Source organism: Anarrhichthys ocellatus, unplaced genomic scaffold (assembly GCF_004355925.1).
Source record: "Anarrhichthys ocellatus isolate YVR2014 unplaced genomic scaffold, GSC_Weel_1.0 scaffold13, whole genome shotgun sequence".
Classification (NCBI taxonomy): Eukaryota; Metazoa; Chordata; class Actinopteri; order Perciformes; family Anarhichadidae; genus Anarrhichthys; species Anarrhichthys ocellatus.
The window spans coordinates 7,363,461-7,380,707 of NW_022280043.1; the positions used below are offsets into that span (position 1 = coordinate 7,363,461).

General features: G+C 46.4%; 1 protein-coding gene across 1 annotated transcript in view; it reads right to left on the minus strand.

The window, feature by feature from the left end:
- The window catches only part of LOC116386718 (forkhead box protein O3-like), a 30,049-nt gene extending 13,085 nt beyond the window's left edge, over nt 1–16,964 (minus strand). The window contains exon 1 of the mRNA XM_031853174.1: nt 15,557–16,964. Coding sequence (XP_031709034.1) covers nt 15,557–16,045 — 489 coding nt within the window. The 5' untranslated portion in view covers nt 16,046–16,964. The remainder of the gene's footprint in view (nt 1–15,556) is intronic.
- Between the last annotated feature and the right edge of the window lie 283 nt (nt 16,965–17,247).

A 17,247-nucleotide genomic window follows, 5' to 3' on the forward strand; every position in this document is an offset into this window, starting at 1 on the left:
TTTGTGTGGACATGGCCTCTGAAGCAGGATGCTTGTGAAATCAAGGAGAAGAGAGCTCAACTCCTGTCGGGTCAAAGTGAGTTCTGTATTCAGGAGCAGAGCTTCAAGTATCGACTGCCTGATAACCCATGATGCTCCTGGTTGCCTTAAATTCTGATACTTTCAAGTACCAGTGTACAATATGAACGAGGGAGAGTATCGAGTCGGTCTGAATAGACTCCGATATACGGTAAAGAACACCACCCACCTAAACCTCTCCCACCCCGACCCAAGCTTGAACAACTTAATGTGAGCTCATAAGGAGAGAAAGGGAAGGAGAGTTAGAGAAAGACACCCCTGTCCAACTGAGAGGAAAGAGGAGATGAGGGGGACAAGAGAAGAAGGATTTACCCCTCCTACCTCCCACCTTCCCCCTCCTCTCTCCATTTCCTGAAACAAAAAGAGCCCAATTAAGTCAGTTTGAGTTAGGGTCTTGTGTGTGTGTGTGTGTGTGTGTGTGTGTGTGTGTGTGAGCAAAAATGTTTATCCAAATGAGTGTGTGTGCAATGAATGGAAATAGGGGGGCAACGTACTGTAAGTTGCAGAGACTGTCTGGGGGGAGGAAGGTTTGTTGGGGTTTGTGGGGGAGAAAAGGGATGGGTGAAGCACTCTCTCTCTCTCTCTCTACCTCTCTGTCTCTCGCTCTCTAGCCTAAGAGGGCCAAACTTGCTCTCAGCTCCTCGACGGGAGATGCTGAAATATTAATCGCCACGCTCCAGCCGCAGACTAGTGAACACAATCGCTTCAAACTCCCACCCTAATGAGTGTGTTCATGAATGGCTAATGTGCACAGATGGGGGGCTGATGACTGGATAGATCGCAACGGGGAGGTGAGGGATAGGAGGAACGGAGGGAATGGGAGGAGGGGAGGGGGGGGATTTCGGCGGGGTGTGGTGGTGAGGGGGTGCAGAGGCGTGCCCTGACCTTTTAAGATCCTCCTGAAAACTTAATTAAGACTGGCCCGGCGCTACTCTTCCTTTCTTTTAGGCACTCTCCCACGCACACACACTGGCTCATGCTCGCATGCCTGCCTGCCTGCCTGCCTGCGCACGCGCACACGCACACGCACACACACACACACACACACACACACACACACACAATCTCTATGATCCCTCATTCTCATCCTCTCTCCTCCTTGTGCATGCCGATTGTTTACCCCCTTTGCCCTTTGCAAACACCCCGCTGAGCTGATGCACACTAGATTTCTCGGTATAAGACTTCAAAATGACTCACGCTGGCTTTTTATGAATATGTCAATGTCTTGGTCATGTTAACGCACACACACACAGATCCTGGGATAAACAAAAGACACGAGTTTACATTAAAACTGCAGAGGTAGGTATGTCGCTCCTCGCCCCCTACGTGGATACATCTCAGAAAGAGGATGGAACAAATCCACAGGGCTCGGAAGAGCAAGGTGAAGAGCTCTATTACCTGAAATGCCTTTTACCTCCACTGAGAAGTTAGAGTTACATGTCGCTGATGGGTTGAACTGAATCTTAACCAGCTTGCATCGCAGGGCGTGTAAAAGCCAAAGTGCCCTCTCAACTGGAGCTTGTTCTCCGGGAATGTTAATGCTTCACATGCATCTTTTATAGTTGAATCTGACCTGCTCGTTCACCCCTACGATACATTTTGCCTCAGCGTCCCCATCATCGACTACTCTCCTCATCGTCATTTCAAGTCCTGACGTCAAGACACAATTTGATAACATGTGGAGAGCAACAGAAATGCGGGTTAGCGCGTCTTCTCAGGACTCTGCATTACCATAGAGGCCACCTACGGATTAGAGAGCATCCAGCGTGCAGACGCATATACAGACACACACACACACACCGACATGCATACACTCACAGCATCTAATTAGAGTGAGATGCTGTGACCTAAATCCTAACCTCTCCTCGGCAGTCAGGATCGGAGCCTAGGCTCGGATCGGTTGGATTAGGGCGGAAAAACGGACGGTGCCTCACAGACCGAAGTACGGTAATGGACAGGGATTGGACAGAGGGGTAGTGATGGGAGTACGGCAAATTAGGAGACAACTACAACACCATCATGTCACTGCAGCTAAATGCAATGTGTGACTCCGATGTGCATCATGTAATATAATGCAGAACATTATCAAACTGCAGGTTTTACTTGTTGGCTATCAAAAACATTGTTGATCAGAAAGGTGTGCTTCTAGCCACTACTGTAGTCAGGCATCACAGCAGTATTTCAGTTTTAAAAGTTAACCATGTCAATCTTTTGATTGTAATAGTCCTACTAAATAACAATTTCTTACCGACAAATGCCACCTCAATAGAATGCTCTCATGCATTGGGGACTCAGCCACACAGACTGACTTAAAAACTCGCAGCACCACAAGCTGCTTTCCCTCCCCTTCTCCCCCGTTTCCTGCCTTGACTGCCAACACACTCTAGGCATGATGGAGGGAAACCAGTGGAGGTTCTGAGAGGGGAATTAACCTTTTAAAAGGAACTGCATTGGCAATGCTCACTGTGCTTTAAGAGGTTGAGTTCAAGATTTCACTCTGGTGTCAACAGGATACTTCAGTGCATTTATCACCCTTTGTCTAATTCCATCACATAAATTGCAAAATTATGTAGATTACATTTGCAGTATGTCGAGTGACTAATCTGCAACTTTGATGCCGTATCCGCAGAAACAACATGAAAAATATCTATGTAGCCGAGTATTTCTATGCAAACCATTGTGCATCTATAATAACTTCAAAATCGATTACCTTTTGTGTATTGCCTTCTCATTTTTTATTTTAAATGTTCGCTTTTCCAAATTCATTTGTCATCAAGCCCACAGGCCAAAAGACAGACTGGTGGGATCATTATTGAACTCGCTGTACTCTGTGATTACCTCGATGGCCCACCGCTATCAATCACAAACAAATTTCTGCAGACAGATGCAGCTGGATGGAAACATATTTACAGTAAGAGTGTGACCGTGAGTAGGGTGATGGTCATATACCCACACACACATACATACATCTATCAGCAGCTTTGCAAAAGCTGATACATGTATGCGAGAAAGTGCTACACTTTTGTGTGTGTGTGTGTGTGTGTGTGTGTGTGTGTGTGTGTGTGTCACAGCACTCCTGTAAGGGGGGTGCAGCGTTTCCGCCTGAGCGCGACTGTCAGCGGGCATCACTCAGCCTGGCAGTGTGGCAGGACGCGAGGATCATTAGTGGACGCGGAGGGAGCGAGAGAGGGAGCAGAATGGAGGAGAGCAAAGGAGAAAAGGGGAGAGAGGGGCAGTGACTGTGTGAGTCGGGCATCACGTCTTAATATCCGTCTTGAGAGCATTACACACACAGCAGTGCACTTTCCTCTCAGTCACGCAATCGCCCCACCGCAAAGACCCCATCGTGGCCCCCTTCTCTGTCATTTCCTCCCCTCTGTCACCCTCCCTCCCTCCCTCCATCCATCTTACCCCCTTTCACCCTGCATCTCTGATTGACCCTCTCTGTCCCTCCCCATATCTCTCAAGCCGGGCCCTCACTTAAGCACGGTGCGTTGCAGGTTTTCATTTCCCCAGCTCCATTTATCCATCGTACTCCCCTTCTCCGCTCACATCCTTCCATTTCAGCCCATTGCTCCCATTTTCGCCCACTCTGCATCGCACAGATGCTCCTCTCCTTGCAGTAAGCATCATTGCAAGTTGACCTACTCTTAACCGCAGCAAGGTGAAACAACTGTTCTACACATATGAGACATGGAGCTCTTTTCGCATCTTTTGCCTTCCTTCCACACTCCGTCTCAGCACTTCATCCCCTGCATGTTGTTCGTGCCAGCCCTTCAGCTTATTCACATGTACATTTACCCATCAATCCATCCATTTATCTGCGACTTTGTGTCAGTATGCTTCATGTCCATAGCCATTTGTGCACCACTCGGACATCAGCCTCTCTCTATTGTTCCCTTCACCAACTCCTTCTATTTAGTCAGAGTGATTGATCCCTCTGAGATCCGTCTATCCCTCAAGGGCTGTGACCTGCGCTGCTTAATACCCGAATCAACATGCCTGACATTTCACAAATGGAACAGCTTTGACAAAGCTAGCTTTGTTAGCACAAGTGCTAATTCTCCCCTAATTTGCTTACTCAGTAGGGTTCCAAGTTCAAGGATCCATCTGTTGGCTGTACTGTCGTAGCATTTATCACACACCGATTAGGTCCACTGCGTAATATATTTGTCCCAGTGAAACATTTAAGAGCTTGGTTTTGGCACCTGCTGAGAGTATAGTTTAGTATTATAGACCTGCTGATGACAACAGTACAGTCTGGCCAGATGCCAGCTCTGCTAAAAGATTTTTGGATGGCGTGGAGTCAGAAATGAAACTAGCATGTGTGCATTTGCACACGTGACCGACCCCGTGCAACAGAGGACAGTGGGACATATACAAGGGCGAAACAACTGAAGCCTCCGTCTCTCGGAGACTTTTCTTAAAAGTGGTACATGGGCGCAAGATGACCCATGGTCTTTGGATGCTTGCATTAGGCTTTTATCCCTATATCCTCATTTTCATTTTATTTCATTTTATGCACTAAACAATTCATATCTGAATTAGAATAAGCCATAGATTAAGCAATAATGAAAACAATCCTTTGTTGCAGCCTTATTAAAGTCTGACTCATGCTTTTATCCCCACAAGGGGATTTGGCAATTTCGACCAAATTACTGATCTTCACGGTCAAACAAGATGTAAAGCTCCCAACCACGCCAATCCCTGTCAATAAACACACATCCGACTACTAGTTTCCACTCTCTCATCATATCCAGGTAACATTGTTTACCTTTACAACACATCCTCTAGCTCGATGCCCTCACACACTCTCTCACACACACACACACACACACTTCTCAAGAAGAACATCAAAGTTTAGCCCTGCATCTCTTTCTCTCTCAAATTCCCTTGCATGAATTACAACCTTTTCCTAATCACCATTCCAGATATCACAGCCCTGGAAATGCACAAAGACAGCGCCACAAACACACGCGGCCTTGAACCCAGCGGCATCCCCTCGGCCGCCCCTCTTGCGTCTCCTTGGCACTCATCTAGATCTCTCCCCGGCCGGTCTTCAGGCACGGATCACTTGTAAGGATTTGAGAAAAGACTTCGCTAAGCTGATTGCTAAAGAGGAGGGGGCAAATTACCCTTGCACAACTGCGTAAAAACCTTCTTGGGTCATGATTTGCCTTATGTAATAGATTGTGTGTATGTGTATATGTATGTGTGTGGGTGTTCCCGAAATACCACTCCTCCCCGCCCCCCGCAGCCCCTACCCCATGCCATTTACCCATTTTGCACTAATTGAGGGATCTTTTTTCGGAAGCTGTTATTGCACTCATTTAATTATTTATTTTGACGGGAAGCAATCTGGTGGCTAGTGAAGGGATCGGGAGTGTGCGTGTGTTTGAGAAAACGGGCGGGAGAGACATAGCAGGACTAGGTCAGTGTAGCTTTTTGGGTAAATGTGTGTAAGGGCAGAGTTACTGTACATCTGTGGGGCTTTGCCTGTATCAACAGTATATAAGAAATGTACTGTGTTTGTGTGGCTATGTGTGCATGTGCTTGTGTGTTGCATCTCAGAGTGCATGGCTTTCTGAGTGCAATGGGAGTGCACTAATGGACGCACACTTGAGCTGAAAAGTGCCGAGTGGAGCTGAAGTGCAGCCAAGTCTGGCTTTCCAGTCCTGCTTGGATGCCCTATAATCTACTCTCTATTCTATCTCTCCTGTCTTTCCTTCTGCATTTTCCTCACTTGCCTCTCTCCTTGTCTTTCCATCTTTGTCTCTCTATCAATTTAATATTTTCATCCCCTCTTCATTGACTAAGCCGGCCGCCCCCGTCTCCCCCCAGTCTCCCTATTAAATCTCTTTATCCAGGTTCAGAGAATGAAGAGACGTGGATCAGCATCGTTGCTGGCTGGCCGCAGACTTTCCTTTTTATTTTTTTTCTTGGTTCCCTCCTCCCTGCTGTGCAGTGAAGAGCATGAAATAAGGGAAGACGACATGCAACCACCAGTAGTCTTGACCTTTATCAAGCTCTAACGCCTGAGGCCGGGTGAATGAGACATTAAGAAAATGACTGAGGATTATTAACCCCTACTTACTTAAACGCACACACGGTACACTGTCGGCTCTGAACAATGGCTCTGATTCCTGTTTCCTTGGCTGTCACTTTTCTGACACTTAAGGATTTGCTAACGACAAACGATCAAACTGAGAACAACACTTATGCGTTCTGCGTCACGTCACTTTAGAAAGAAAAGAATGGCACGACCGGTCCGGCCTGCCTGCTCCGATTGTTTAACTGTGATTGATCCCTTGTCGAGCTTCAGCTTCCCAGCACTCCCGTGAATGCCAAGTCCTGTTGAGAATTGATGCTTCATTATAAACCAACCGCACAAGTTCTTCAAATGATGCATCAGCGGCTGAGAGAAAGCTGGACCTGTGAGGGCCAGATGTTAACCCTGACGGCTGCAGTTCCAGCCAAGCTGTACTTCTAATGATATATCATTTCCCTGCTCTCTCTTCTTCTTCTTCTGTCTGCCCGTGTGCACGGTTGCGCGACTGGCGCATGTGCGTGTGGGGCCATCATCCTACTCCAGTCAATCAATGAGCAGAGACAATTCCCCGAGTGACATTTACGGAGAAGAAAGAGAGCCATTTATCACTTTAGTTTTGGGATAATAAAGGAATGACTGAATGAGCCAGTGTATTTTTGTGTGTGTGTGTGTGTGTGTGTGTGTGAGTGAGAGAGAGAGCAGGCGAAAGGGAGAGAGAGCTAAAGATGAAAAGGGGATTTCAAAAGCACATGAAAGGAGCAGGAGAAATGAGCGAGGGAAGAGGGAAATGAGTGATAAAAAGGCTACTTTGTGGGGAGGACTGAGAGTGTGAAATAGAACAAGTGAGGAGAGAAGAGAAGGCCGTGAGTGACTGACAGTGAAAAAGAGAGCACGAGAAAGAAGGGTATGAAGAAAAAAAAAAAAAAGCCTGGGGTGCGGAAAGAAAAAAGGCAGAGAGACAGAGGAGGGGATAGAAAAAGGCTCTCGGCACAGAGAGAAAAAACAAAGGAGAAAGAGGGGGAAGAGACGGAGATGGTAAAAAAAAAGGTCCAAGAGAAAAGGGGGAGAGGAGACAGAGCGAGGCAGACGTGCTGGGTTCATTCAGGGCTATGAGCAGACTCGGAGTTCAGACCTCACACGGTCCGCATACTAAACACCGGACCCAGTGTCCTGACCCAGATTCAAGCCAGTGACATACAAATTCAATTGGGGGGGGAAGAATTTCACCCCCCTGTCTGACCATACCTCCCTTCAAAAGCACAAAAACACTCTCCCCCCCCCACAACTCCAGCTGGTCTCACAGTCACCTCATAACCCAACAACCTCACCCCAATCCTGTAGGCCCCCCACACATATGCTGGCTCCCACGCAGATTTGCTCACACATGGGTTGTTTTACACAGACAAATGTACACGCCCAAGCAGAACCACACAAGGGATTTTTTGTTTTTTCCCCAAGGTCAGTTTCCTCTTTTCAGCTCAGGTGAGCAAACATTACAGCTCAGCGGGGCGCTGCGCGAGTTCCTGACCAGCCACTACCGGAGGTGACCTCCCAAGCTCCATCTATCAGACGCATGGCCCCACCGCAGCATATCCACCAGCATTAGAATAACAAGCTTTTTTCTTGAACATAACTCTTGCTGCTCCTCCTCTCCACTGCCCTCCTTTTTTCTATCCACCTGCTCCGATCGCTCAACGTTAACTACATTTCCCTTTGTGAGCCGGCTCCCTCCATCACTTGCCCGTGACCGCCGAGCTCAGGTAAACTGATGGACGGCCCTCATACGCTCCCCTTTCCCCTTCCCACAATCCTTTGGCTCACGACAGGGGCTTGATGGACAGGCAGAGAGGAGCGAGAGACCCGGCACGTGGCTGTCAGGGAGGTTCCGGAGATGGAGCGTTGTGAAAGACACCGTTTAGCTCGGTATACAGTATATCATCTCTTTCTCAGGGACAGGCATTGGCAATACGCGTGCGTGTAAACACACACATTTACACATGTGCACACGGCCATCAATCCCCTTGCATACAGGAAGAGATATCAGACGAAGAGAAAAATTGAATTAGGAAATATGGGCACCATGATTTGTGAGACGTTAGTTTTGAGGCCGGGAGAGAAATACAGCTTGGAGCGCACTCCATCTTACAGCGAGAGCAAAGAGGAAGAGGCATCTGTGTTGTTTATCTAAAGCCCCATCTAGTTACAATGGCTTGATTTGAAATATTCATATACATGTATGACAAGATCAGGCCCATTATGTTGCTCTCTCGGCAGGGATTCAGTGAATGGGCTGAATGCAAACCCATCAGTCAGTGTAAATTATGAAGAAAAGATGCATTACATAAGCCTATAAATGGTCATGAAGAGGAGTGTTGTTGCAGCCGGATATCAATCATGGCAACACACGTTCTATAGTGTCATCAGTATGATAATATGCTATAGGCTATTTCAAGGATAAACTGGCTATTATAATATATCACAAACCATACAACCACAGCAAAACACATTAGGCTTTGTGTAGTGTGCATCATAATACGACATTATGTTTCAGATTGATCTGCAAATACACAACCGGTACTTCAGTCATAATGAACCATAAATCAGAAAAACTACAAGGGCTGCAACTGATTCTTTTTTTATCAATAAAGTTTTGTTTTTTTCTTTTATATATACAATTAATCATTCACAAAATGTCCAAAAAAAAACTGTGAAGGAGCAGCATTCATATATATTCATATTATAATGATATTAGAACTTCACATCTGAACGCATTTATCTCTGAAAAATAACTGAAATGATTCATCAATTAACAAAATGGATCCCGGTTGATTTTCTGCTGATCAACTTATCACTAATCCACTTAATGTTTCAGCTCTGCAACATACCACATCATCCCGCTGAGAGCGTCTCAGTTGGCCAACTAAACCAAACATTCCAGAGCGATGCCCAAACAGTGCCCAGGTCTGCATCTCATCAGAAATATATGAGGCACATCTTCAAGTATAAAGAAATAGCATGTTGGTACATTACGGCTATTACCGTGTTCGCTAACATGGAGTGGGCTAGCCTGGGGCCGTCTTGCTGTGATAGGGGTGAGTATTGGAGACGGAGCAGAACAGAGCGGAGCAGAGCAGGGCCTGTAGTTGTAGAGAGAAAAAAAAAGACGGAGAGAGTCGACCCAGCGTGACTACCGCCTGCCTGAGTGGAGCAGCCTGCCTGCAATTAAGGTGGAATCAGGGAGAAATCTGCGCTGCCTTGATAATGAGCCTCGTCTGAATTATTAACGAGAGCTGTTCCCCCGGGACCCGGGCTCCCACTGAGCCCATCAACCCCCCCAAACACACCCACATGCACACAGACACACACACACACACACACTCAAGCTCTAATGAAGGGAAAAGTGAGGGAAATGTAGTCATATACACACACACACACGACAATCACACGTTATGCACATTGACACAGATGAGCAACAAGCATGCTGCTCCACACAGAGACCAACATTTCCAGCACCACGAGGGCTAACACGTTTCATTCACACGCTGAAGTGAATATCCAAAGCCATTTACAACATTTGCAATACAAAACCACGGTTCTCTGGGACAAAATAACTTCACGCACTGCCATCGGGTTGAAACTGACAGATTCTTCTCTGTATTAGAATAAGCTACATAACGCTTTACTGAGTAAAGAAGCCAAATATCTAACACAAACATTTTTTGATGAGGTAATCCCTGTTTATTGCTTTGCATGTGTAATAACAATGGGCATTTTCTTAACTGCATTACATTGAGAAACTGAGGTATTATATTTTTAAGAAGTAAGCCAGTCATTAGATGAGTCATTTACTGCCTATTAGTCATTTTTGGTAAGTATTTATGGTCATGAATGAAAAATGCTGAATTCTGAGAAGTCTGGGAGTAATATTACTATTAACTCAGCTGACAAAGATCTGCCAGCCCTCCCTCTAAACTAGCAGAATATAAGCAATACATAGACTGTTATTAGTTGGACTACAAGTCACAGAAGGTTCTGGTGGCAATAGGATCTGGCTGGAATGTGGGAATTGTGGCTGCATGCCGAAAGTCCACTGTGAGTCCAGACATATGGACCCCTCAACCGAAGAAGAGCTCTTTCTTGTTCCCTCCCAAATGTCATAACCCTTTCCCTGGATATAAAAAGAGATGTGTTCTAATCACCCAGTGCTAGTGGAACACTCAAGGCTGCTGCCCCCCCTTCCTCCCCCCCATTTCCTCCCCATCAAATCTCCATGACATCAAACCTACACAGCCTCAGACAGAAACACACACCACATTCTGTCCCTGCAGCTGTGAACGGTTTTGCCAAAAAAAATCCGCGGGCGCTCACCAAACAGAGCCACGCCTTCCATTTGAGCCAATCGCCGCGAGTCTGACAGGTTTCACAACAAATCAGACGGCAAAACAGCACCACAGAAAGTCGCTTACGCTCTCGGTCAGCCCCCTCCTCTCCCAAAAATGGTTCACCCCACCCAAGAACAGAGTGTTCCTCCATGGGTGGTTCGAGGAGGCACAAGTGTGTTGTGTGTCTCGTGCAAATTTGTGTGTTCGTGTGTGCATGAGCCAGAGGGAATAGTGGTAACCATCACCCTAAATAGTGCAATGGGAAAAGAATGCCGATTTACCTTTGCTTCACTGTACTGTACTTTTCAGTTAATTTAGTTTGCCTAAACTGAAAAGAGTATTTAATATTCGGAGAAATGTCACCAAACGGCTGTAAAAATAATGAAATAAATTGTGGCGCCATGGGTAATAGGCCAGAAATACTTCAACAGCTGAAGTGCAGCTCAGCTGAGAAGAACATCCAAATTAGTTCATCCCTGTCGAATTGTGAACTTGATGGTCTCATCCCCTTGTATTCTGCTCCAAAAGACCCGGTAGCTGAGAGGAGTCGAGCTGGGGAAAATCCAGCATTGTTATCCTATTATCTCTGAGATAATGTGCGATATGAGATTTCTTTTAGACGAGAGGAGGCACACTGCTTAAGGCAGTCTGGATCACTGGCAGGAAACTGACGCCATAGCTCTCTTGAGAAAGACTCCTCACCTCAATTGGCCCTTGTACCAAAAACCACTAAGGGAGGGAAAAAAATGTATAGCATGTCTAATAGATGGATGGAGCGAAAGAGAAAGGCGGGGGAGATAAAAGAGGAGATAACATGGGTGTCTGCTAGATGGAGTGATGGGAGAGAGTGAAGTAATATCTAAAGGTAAAATTATATTGTTTTTCGTATTACTGTCTCCTGATTGCTGTCTCCCATATTTGAATGCGTGCCCATGCTTTGGTAATTTGCATGTACATTAATCATTTTCAGTGAGAAATGAACTGCCACACGGCTGCCTGACAGCTGCAGGGGGAAAAAAAAAAGGCAGCGAGAAAAGGCAGCATCCTTCTTGGCGTCAGATACCCAACTCAACCCGAATACTACTGCATGAACCCAACCCGGCTCCGGCTGCATGGAGCCAAGGGGAGATGTAAGGTGCTCATAATCCTGCACCGTAAATCTGTCCAGCATGCATCATATGCTCTCATTTTCTGTGTGTAAATGTGTGTGCGCGCATGTGTATCTGTCGCACTCTCAAATTACTCTGCTCCCCTGAGCCAAGACGGAGGATAAAATATGAATCAGCTAAAGTCTAGGATAGTTTCCAGTCTCTCCAGACTCCCCAACCATCAACAGGCGACACAAGCATACATTCCCACATACACACGCACACAACAGACATATGCAAGCTAATGCACACACACAGAAAGTTTCAAGTCTCTCCACTTCATGCTAAGCTTCTGGCAAACACACTCTCTGCTGCACATTTGACATTCATATCCCTCATATTTGACAAGTGTTTCTCTACTGCAGCTGCTGGAGCCCGTGAATAGTGACAGGATTACGAGAGCCTGTCTGTCTCTTTACCTATAAATCAATTAGATAAAGTGATATGATCCAGCACTGTTATAAATACTAATGCCTGTGGAGACAGGGGTTGCGTGCCTTTACAGAAGATAAGACGATACATATAGCTAGAGAGACATCTTTCTTTCTCTCCTCTTCCTTTCCTCGCATGCAATTTGTCTTTCCTCTTCTCTGCCCTACAGTCGCTGTCACATTTCTCTTCCATCTTTGTGGTCCGTCTAATTTCTTTCTTTAAAGGAAGCCCCGTGACCTTTTGCCCTGCTGGCCCTGCACAGACCGCTACCTAAAGACCTTTTATAAATAATGGTCTAGTCTCTCTGGATTAAAGCATCTGGGTGACTGCCTGGCACTCCAGCTGACCGGCTGCGCAAATGACTGCCCAAGCGTCGCAAAAAGCCCTGCAAACACATGCAGGGGAAACTATGTGTTGTCCATTAAAGCAGGCAGAAACAAATTCCGCAGATGCACTGTAGTTGCAATTGCATACACCCAAAACATAATGTGATGATACTTTAGAGGCATGCATCACCCACAACCTTCCACGCTGACATATGCAATAAAGCAACCCCCGACTCCACCCTCAGCATAACAATGGCAGTATCTAACCCCTTTGGAGTTACTGAACTTCTCGGCGCCTGCAGGGCAATCCCCACACCAAGTTGCCTGTAAACCCCACCATTAGAGGCATTATGAAGTCAACTGCGGGACTACGCAGAATCCTCTGCAGTGACATGCTGTCAGACCAATCAGCGGGCCCAAACACACACGGCTATAGAAGTAGACAGCCCCTCCCCCCTTCACTAGCCCCCATAAAAGACACACACCCACACAACACTATACCAACCCTGACGCTTTGTTCAAATTGACATGTGCTTCTCCCACGCACCAATGCAGTATGCATCCATATGCAGCCGTGGACATATAGATATAGATATAATTAGCCATAAAGACATAAAACACATCCATAAATACAGGGCTTCAGAAATGATCGCTAACTTTCCAGCATCTTGCACGTTTCTACGTTGGATCAGCTTACTTAGTAACAGAACACTGGAAAATAAAGGCCACCGGGGTTGCCATTATTTGACACTGCAGTAGTGGCGGCGGAAAGCGTAATCAGGTTCACAAGTGCACAATTCTGCGTCACGTCCCCTCAGTAAGGAGGCGATTAGGAAGCCATGACCTCAGAATACTGCAGCTTTCCAAGAAGTCAGAAGCCATTAGGTATTTATAGGAGCTTAATGGCACTGTCCAGGTGAACTGGCTGTCTAGCACCCATCATCAAGCCATCAACTAAACCCCCCCCCCCCCCCCCCCCCGCCCACTTACCTCCTACGCAAACTGACAAGCTATATCATTTCATTTCATCAGCAGCTTATCAACAATTATTTTGTTTAAACCGCCCCCCTCCAAAAAAACAGTCTGTTTTGCATCAAATGTTTTGAGATTAAAATGCGGCTGTCAAGCATAATTGCCGGATATGATTGTAAAAATGACATGTATGAGAGTGCACCTGTGTTGAGGGAGGAGGTCGCGTGATTTGGGTTCCTGAGTTCATGGACTGAATCTGAACATGTGACCTAATATTAACCGTGTCAAACTTGGTCTTTCAAGCTGCCTTTACATGCAATGCTACGGTCAATCTCTTATAAAACATGTTTTATGTGTCCACACCAAAGCTTGTTTCATTCTATAACTACCTTAATGAAATACTTTGCATGTCAATTTCTATCACACTCCCAACACAAACAAATTGGGATGCTCATTTGATGAGCCAGGTTCACTTAAAAGTTGAACACATGTATTGCAAGAGCCAGGGTAGGCAGTTGCATCAGAAATTAGGGTTTTACTGTACATGCACACGAGTGAATATTTCCATATGCTGTAAGTTTGGTTCCTGTAAGTGAGCTAAACATGTGACTCCTAAGTGTATGTTTACAATAACGTTCTGTCTCTGACAAAAACAGGTCAGCCCTGTTACTGACATTATGGCTGCCTGCTTTAAACGACGACTTACCTAATGCCCGTCATTACCTGGAATGGGCCCCATGTCTCGCCTGTGGCCTGAAACAGCCCTGGACCTCAGACTGCCACTGTAACACCCCCCCCCCCCTCCTAATTTGCAGTTTCATAAATAGCAGCCTAGGACTTTAGCACTAAAGATAAAGAGGCCCCGTGGTTGCAGACTCTTGGTGCTAATGAAACAAAGTTCACCTGGAGACACACCTTATCAGAGTTCACTTTAAATGGGACAGGCTTTAGGTGTCAGTCTGGTGCTCGTGATTAAGGCTCAACTCTGAGCGGAAACAGAGTTTGTGTTACGCAACAGCAATACGGCAAGTTTTGACAACGGACTGGAAGGCAAAACTATGAATGCATGTTGTTGGACACATGACAGTATTTTGGTTTTTGATTGTACTTAATGATATGAATGACACGCCTTGATAGTTCTCGGTGGGTAGAAATGCAGGTGAGGCTGCCAATAATTCTATATATTTAGTATTTAATGGGATATCTTAGCAATCAGCATTAACAGCCTATTCAATAATGGGTTGATGCTGGAAAACATGTTTGGCTATAGCAAATGTGAAGTCCTGTTTAGTGGTCTTGATTTAATAAAAGAAAAAGAAAAAACTGCAGGATTCCGATGACTGAAAATGCCTTTCGCAAAGAGCCATCATACTGTACAGCCTCTAAGTTCTCACACATTGGAAATAAGTATTTTTAGATTCAACTTAAAAGGTCTCCGCTCAGCACAGGTGCACCATGAGGACAAGCACTGCTGCCCTGCTGATCTCCCTGTCCTCAGATGGCCGTAATGAATAGGAACATGTAGAGGCTGATAACATGGGCAGATGTCCAGGAGGTTTCTCTAGGCTCTCAGCCAGACAGGCAGCGGTGGTGGACTGTGGTCAGTAGCGAACACCCGTCTGAATATTTACATCGTGGACAGCTGACCTGTGATCTCCAACTACAAGTGTCCCTCTGCTGATGCGTTTTTAAACTGATAAGTAGAAAGTGTGTCCCGCTATTTGCTTGAAAATGCATTGGATAGTTGATTATATTTAACCGACTCATTTACTCGCAGCAGATATAGAAATATATCATTAACCATTGTGGTGCTGCTCCTGGTGAAAGGATTTCATGCTCCACTACGGACCCTGTTGCCCATCATGAGCTGCTCTGGGATGAGCAAAGCCTGTTACACAGACACACGCACACACAATGCAAGTGACTACACTCCAGTCTATTACATTCTGCCATCAATGATCTATTAGAATGACTGACGGCTGTAATGAACTAAGACAAGATAACGCATGGCACCATTCATGCGTAACCGATACGGAATCCCATAGTGACATGTGTATGGCACGAGGGGTGAAAAAACATGGTATAATGGGTTAGCGAATAGGAGTAATACTCGCTATTATCACTCTGTGATTAACACGTCAAACGCCCAACAGGCGTTTTATCCCTTACCTTCCAGCCAGCAGAGCTGTTACTGTCGCCCTTATCCTTGAAATAGGGCACATAGCGGACCATCCAGTCGTATATCTGTGACAGCGTGAGTCTCTTTTCTGCGGTGCTCTCAATGGCGCGGGTAATGAGATCCGCGTAGGACTGGTTCCCCCACGCGTTCCGCCGCGAGGATTTGGCTTTGCGCAGCGGTCCGGTCACATCGGGCGCCGCGCCAGCCAGGCATGGGTGCGTCGCGCCCGTGGGTACCGGGGCGCCGGCTGGATGCTTCAGCTCTCCCGGCGTTCCGCCCACGAGCCCCGCTATGCAAGCCGGGACGTCCTCTGGTTCCACCTTGATGTTGGCCAGTGGAAGACCCACGCTGACCTCGTGTACACCAGGGAAATCCTCCGGGCATGGCAGCGGCCAGGTGCACGAGCGAGGCCGGCTCTGCGGCTCGAAATCCGAATCAACCTGATGAGCGTCCAATTCGTCGTCCTCCATCATCAACATTTACCCTTCCGTCGAAAAGGGAATTAATCAAACGAAGAGCAAGGGAGGGAAATACCTCCACGACCCCAATATCCAACTGTCCTCAGTGTCACTTCACGTTGAAATTCGCCTCGTAATATTGCTGTTAAGCTTCCAGTCTGAATCAATAAGAAGCAATTCAACTGAGTAAAAGGATCATGGTGAATACGAGCACAAATCACAGCCTCGCGTGTAGAGATAAGAGAAGTAATAAAAGTAACAATAATTTTTCGTCCATTTTACCTGGAGTAAAATAATCAAACGGCGATAAAGACGCTTCTCATTCAACAGTCCACATCACCTCAAGGCAGTCAATCTCAAGCGCGTGTCAGAGCCAGTCATTGGGGGCTCTTCTCAATCCAGTTGCAGCAACAGATGATAATTCAGATAAGGAGCATATTTGCAAAGCAGTCGTCGATAAATCCTCCAGAAGACAACAGGAAAGGAACGAGGAAAGAAGGGGGAGAAATCACCAGAGCTGCGTTGAGAGCATCCACTGAGGCGATAATGCGTGATTACCGTGAATTATTAAATCTTCCAGTCTGCACGGATTAAGCTGGCAGCCGCACATTCAAGTCCATTCAGCCTGAACAGCACCCAACTGTCTGCAATTATAATGAAGAGGCGTGCGCATGTGACGAATCGATAAATTCCCAGTCTGAAAAATATAAAGAAAGAAAGAAAGAAAAAAAGAATATAGTCCAGCGATCAAATTTCGTAGGCTATCCACTTGTCAGGTTGATAAAATAGTCTTTTATCACACCTTCCTCTTGCTCCCCTCTATCCCCCCTTGCCTTCTCTCACTCTCTCAGATCCCACACATGTTCTCATTTGCTTACAACTCGTTCCGTCGATGTGAACCGAGGATGACGCGCCGGCGCTCTAGTGGAGATGCTGCCAATTGGAGTGCGCTCACGAAATCAATACTCTCCGAACATGATTACAGCGAAACCCCGAACTCCCTCTTTCTCCCTCACTCTCTGTCTCCACCTATCTCACCATCATCTGTGATATGAACGGCGGGAGCAAACCCCAAATTCTTAATGGAAACTCTGCATAACGATCTCTCTGGCAGAGCGTCACACGGCGCTTTGTGTGCCAGCCTCCGCGTCCAGCGGGGATAAAACAAGACAATGTGTAAATTACACAGGGGGATTTTCCGGCATAATCTTTTTTTTTTTTTT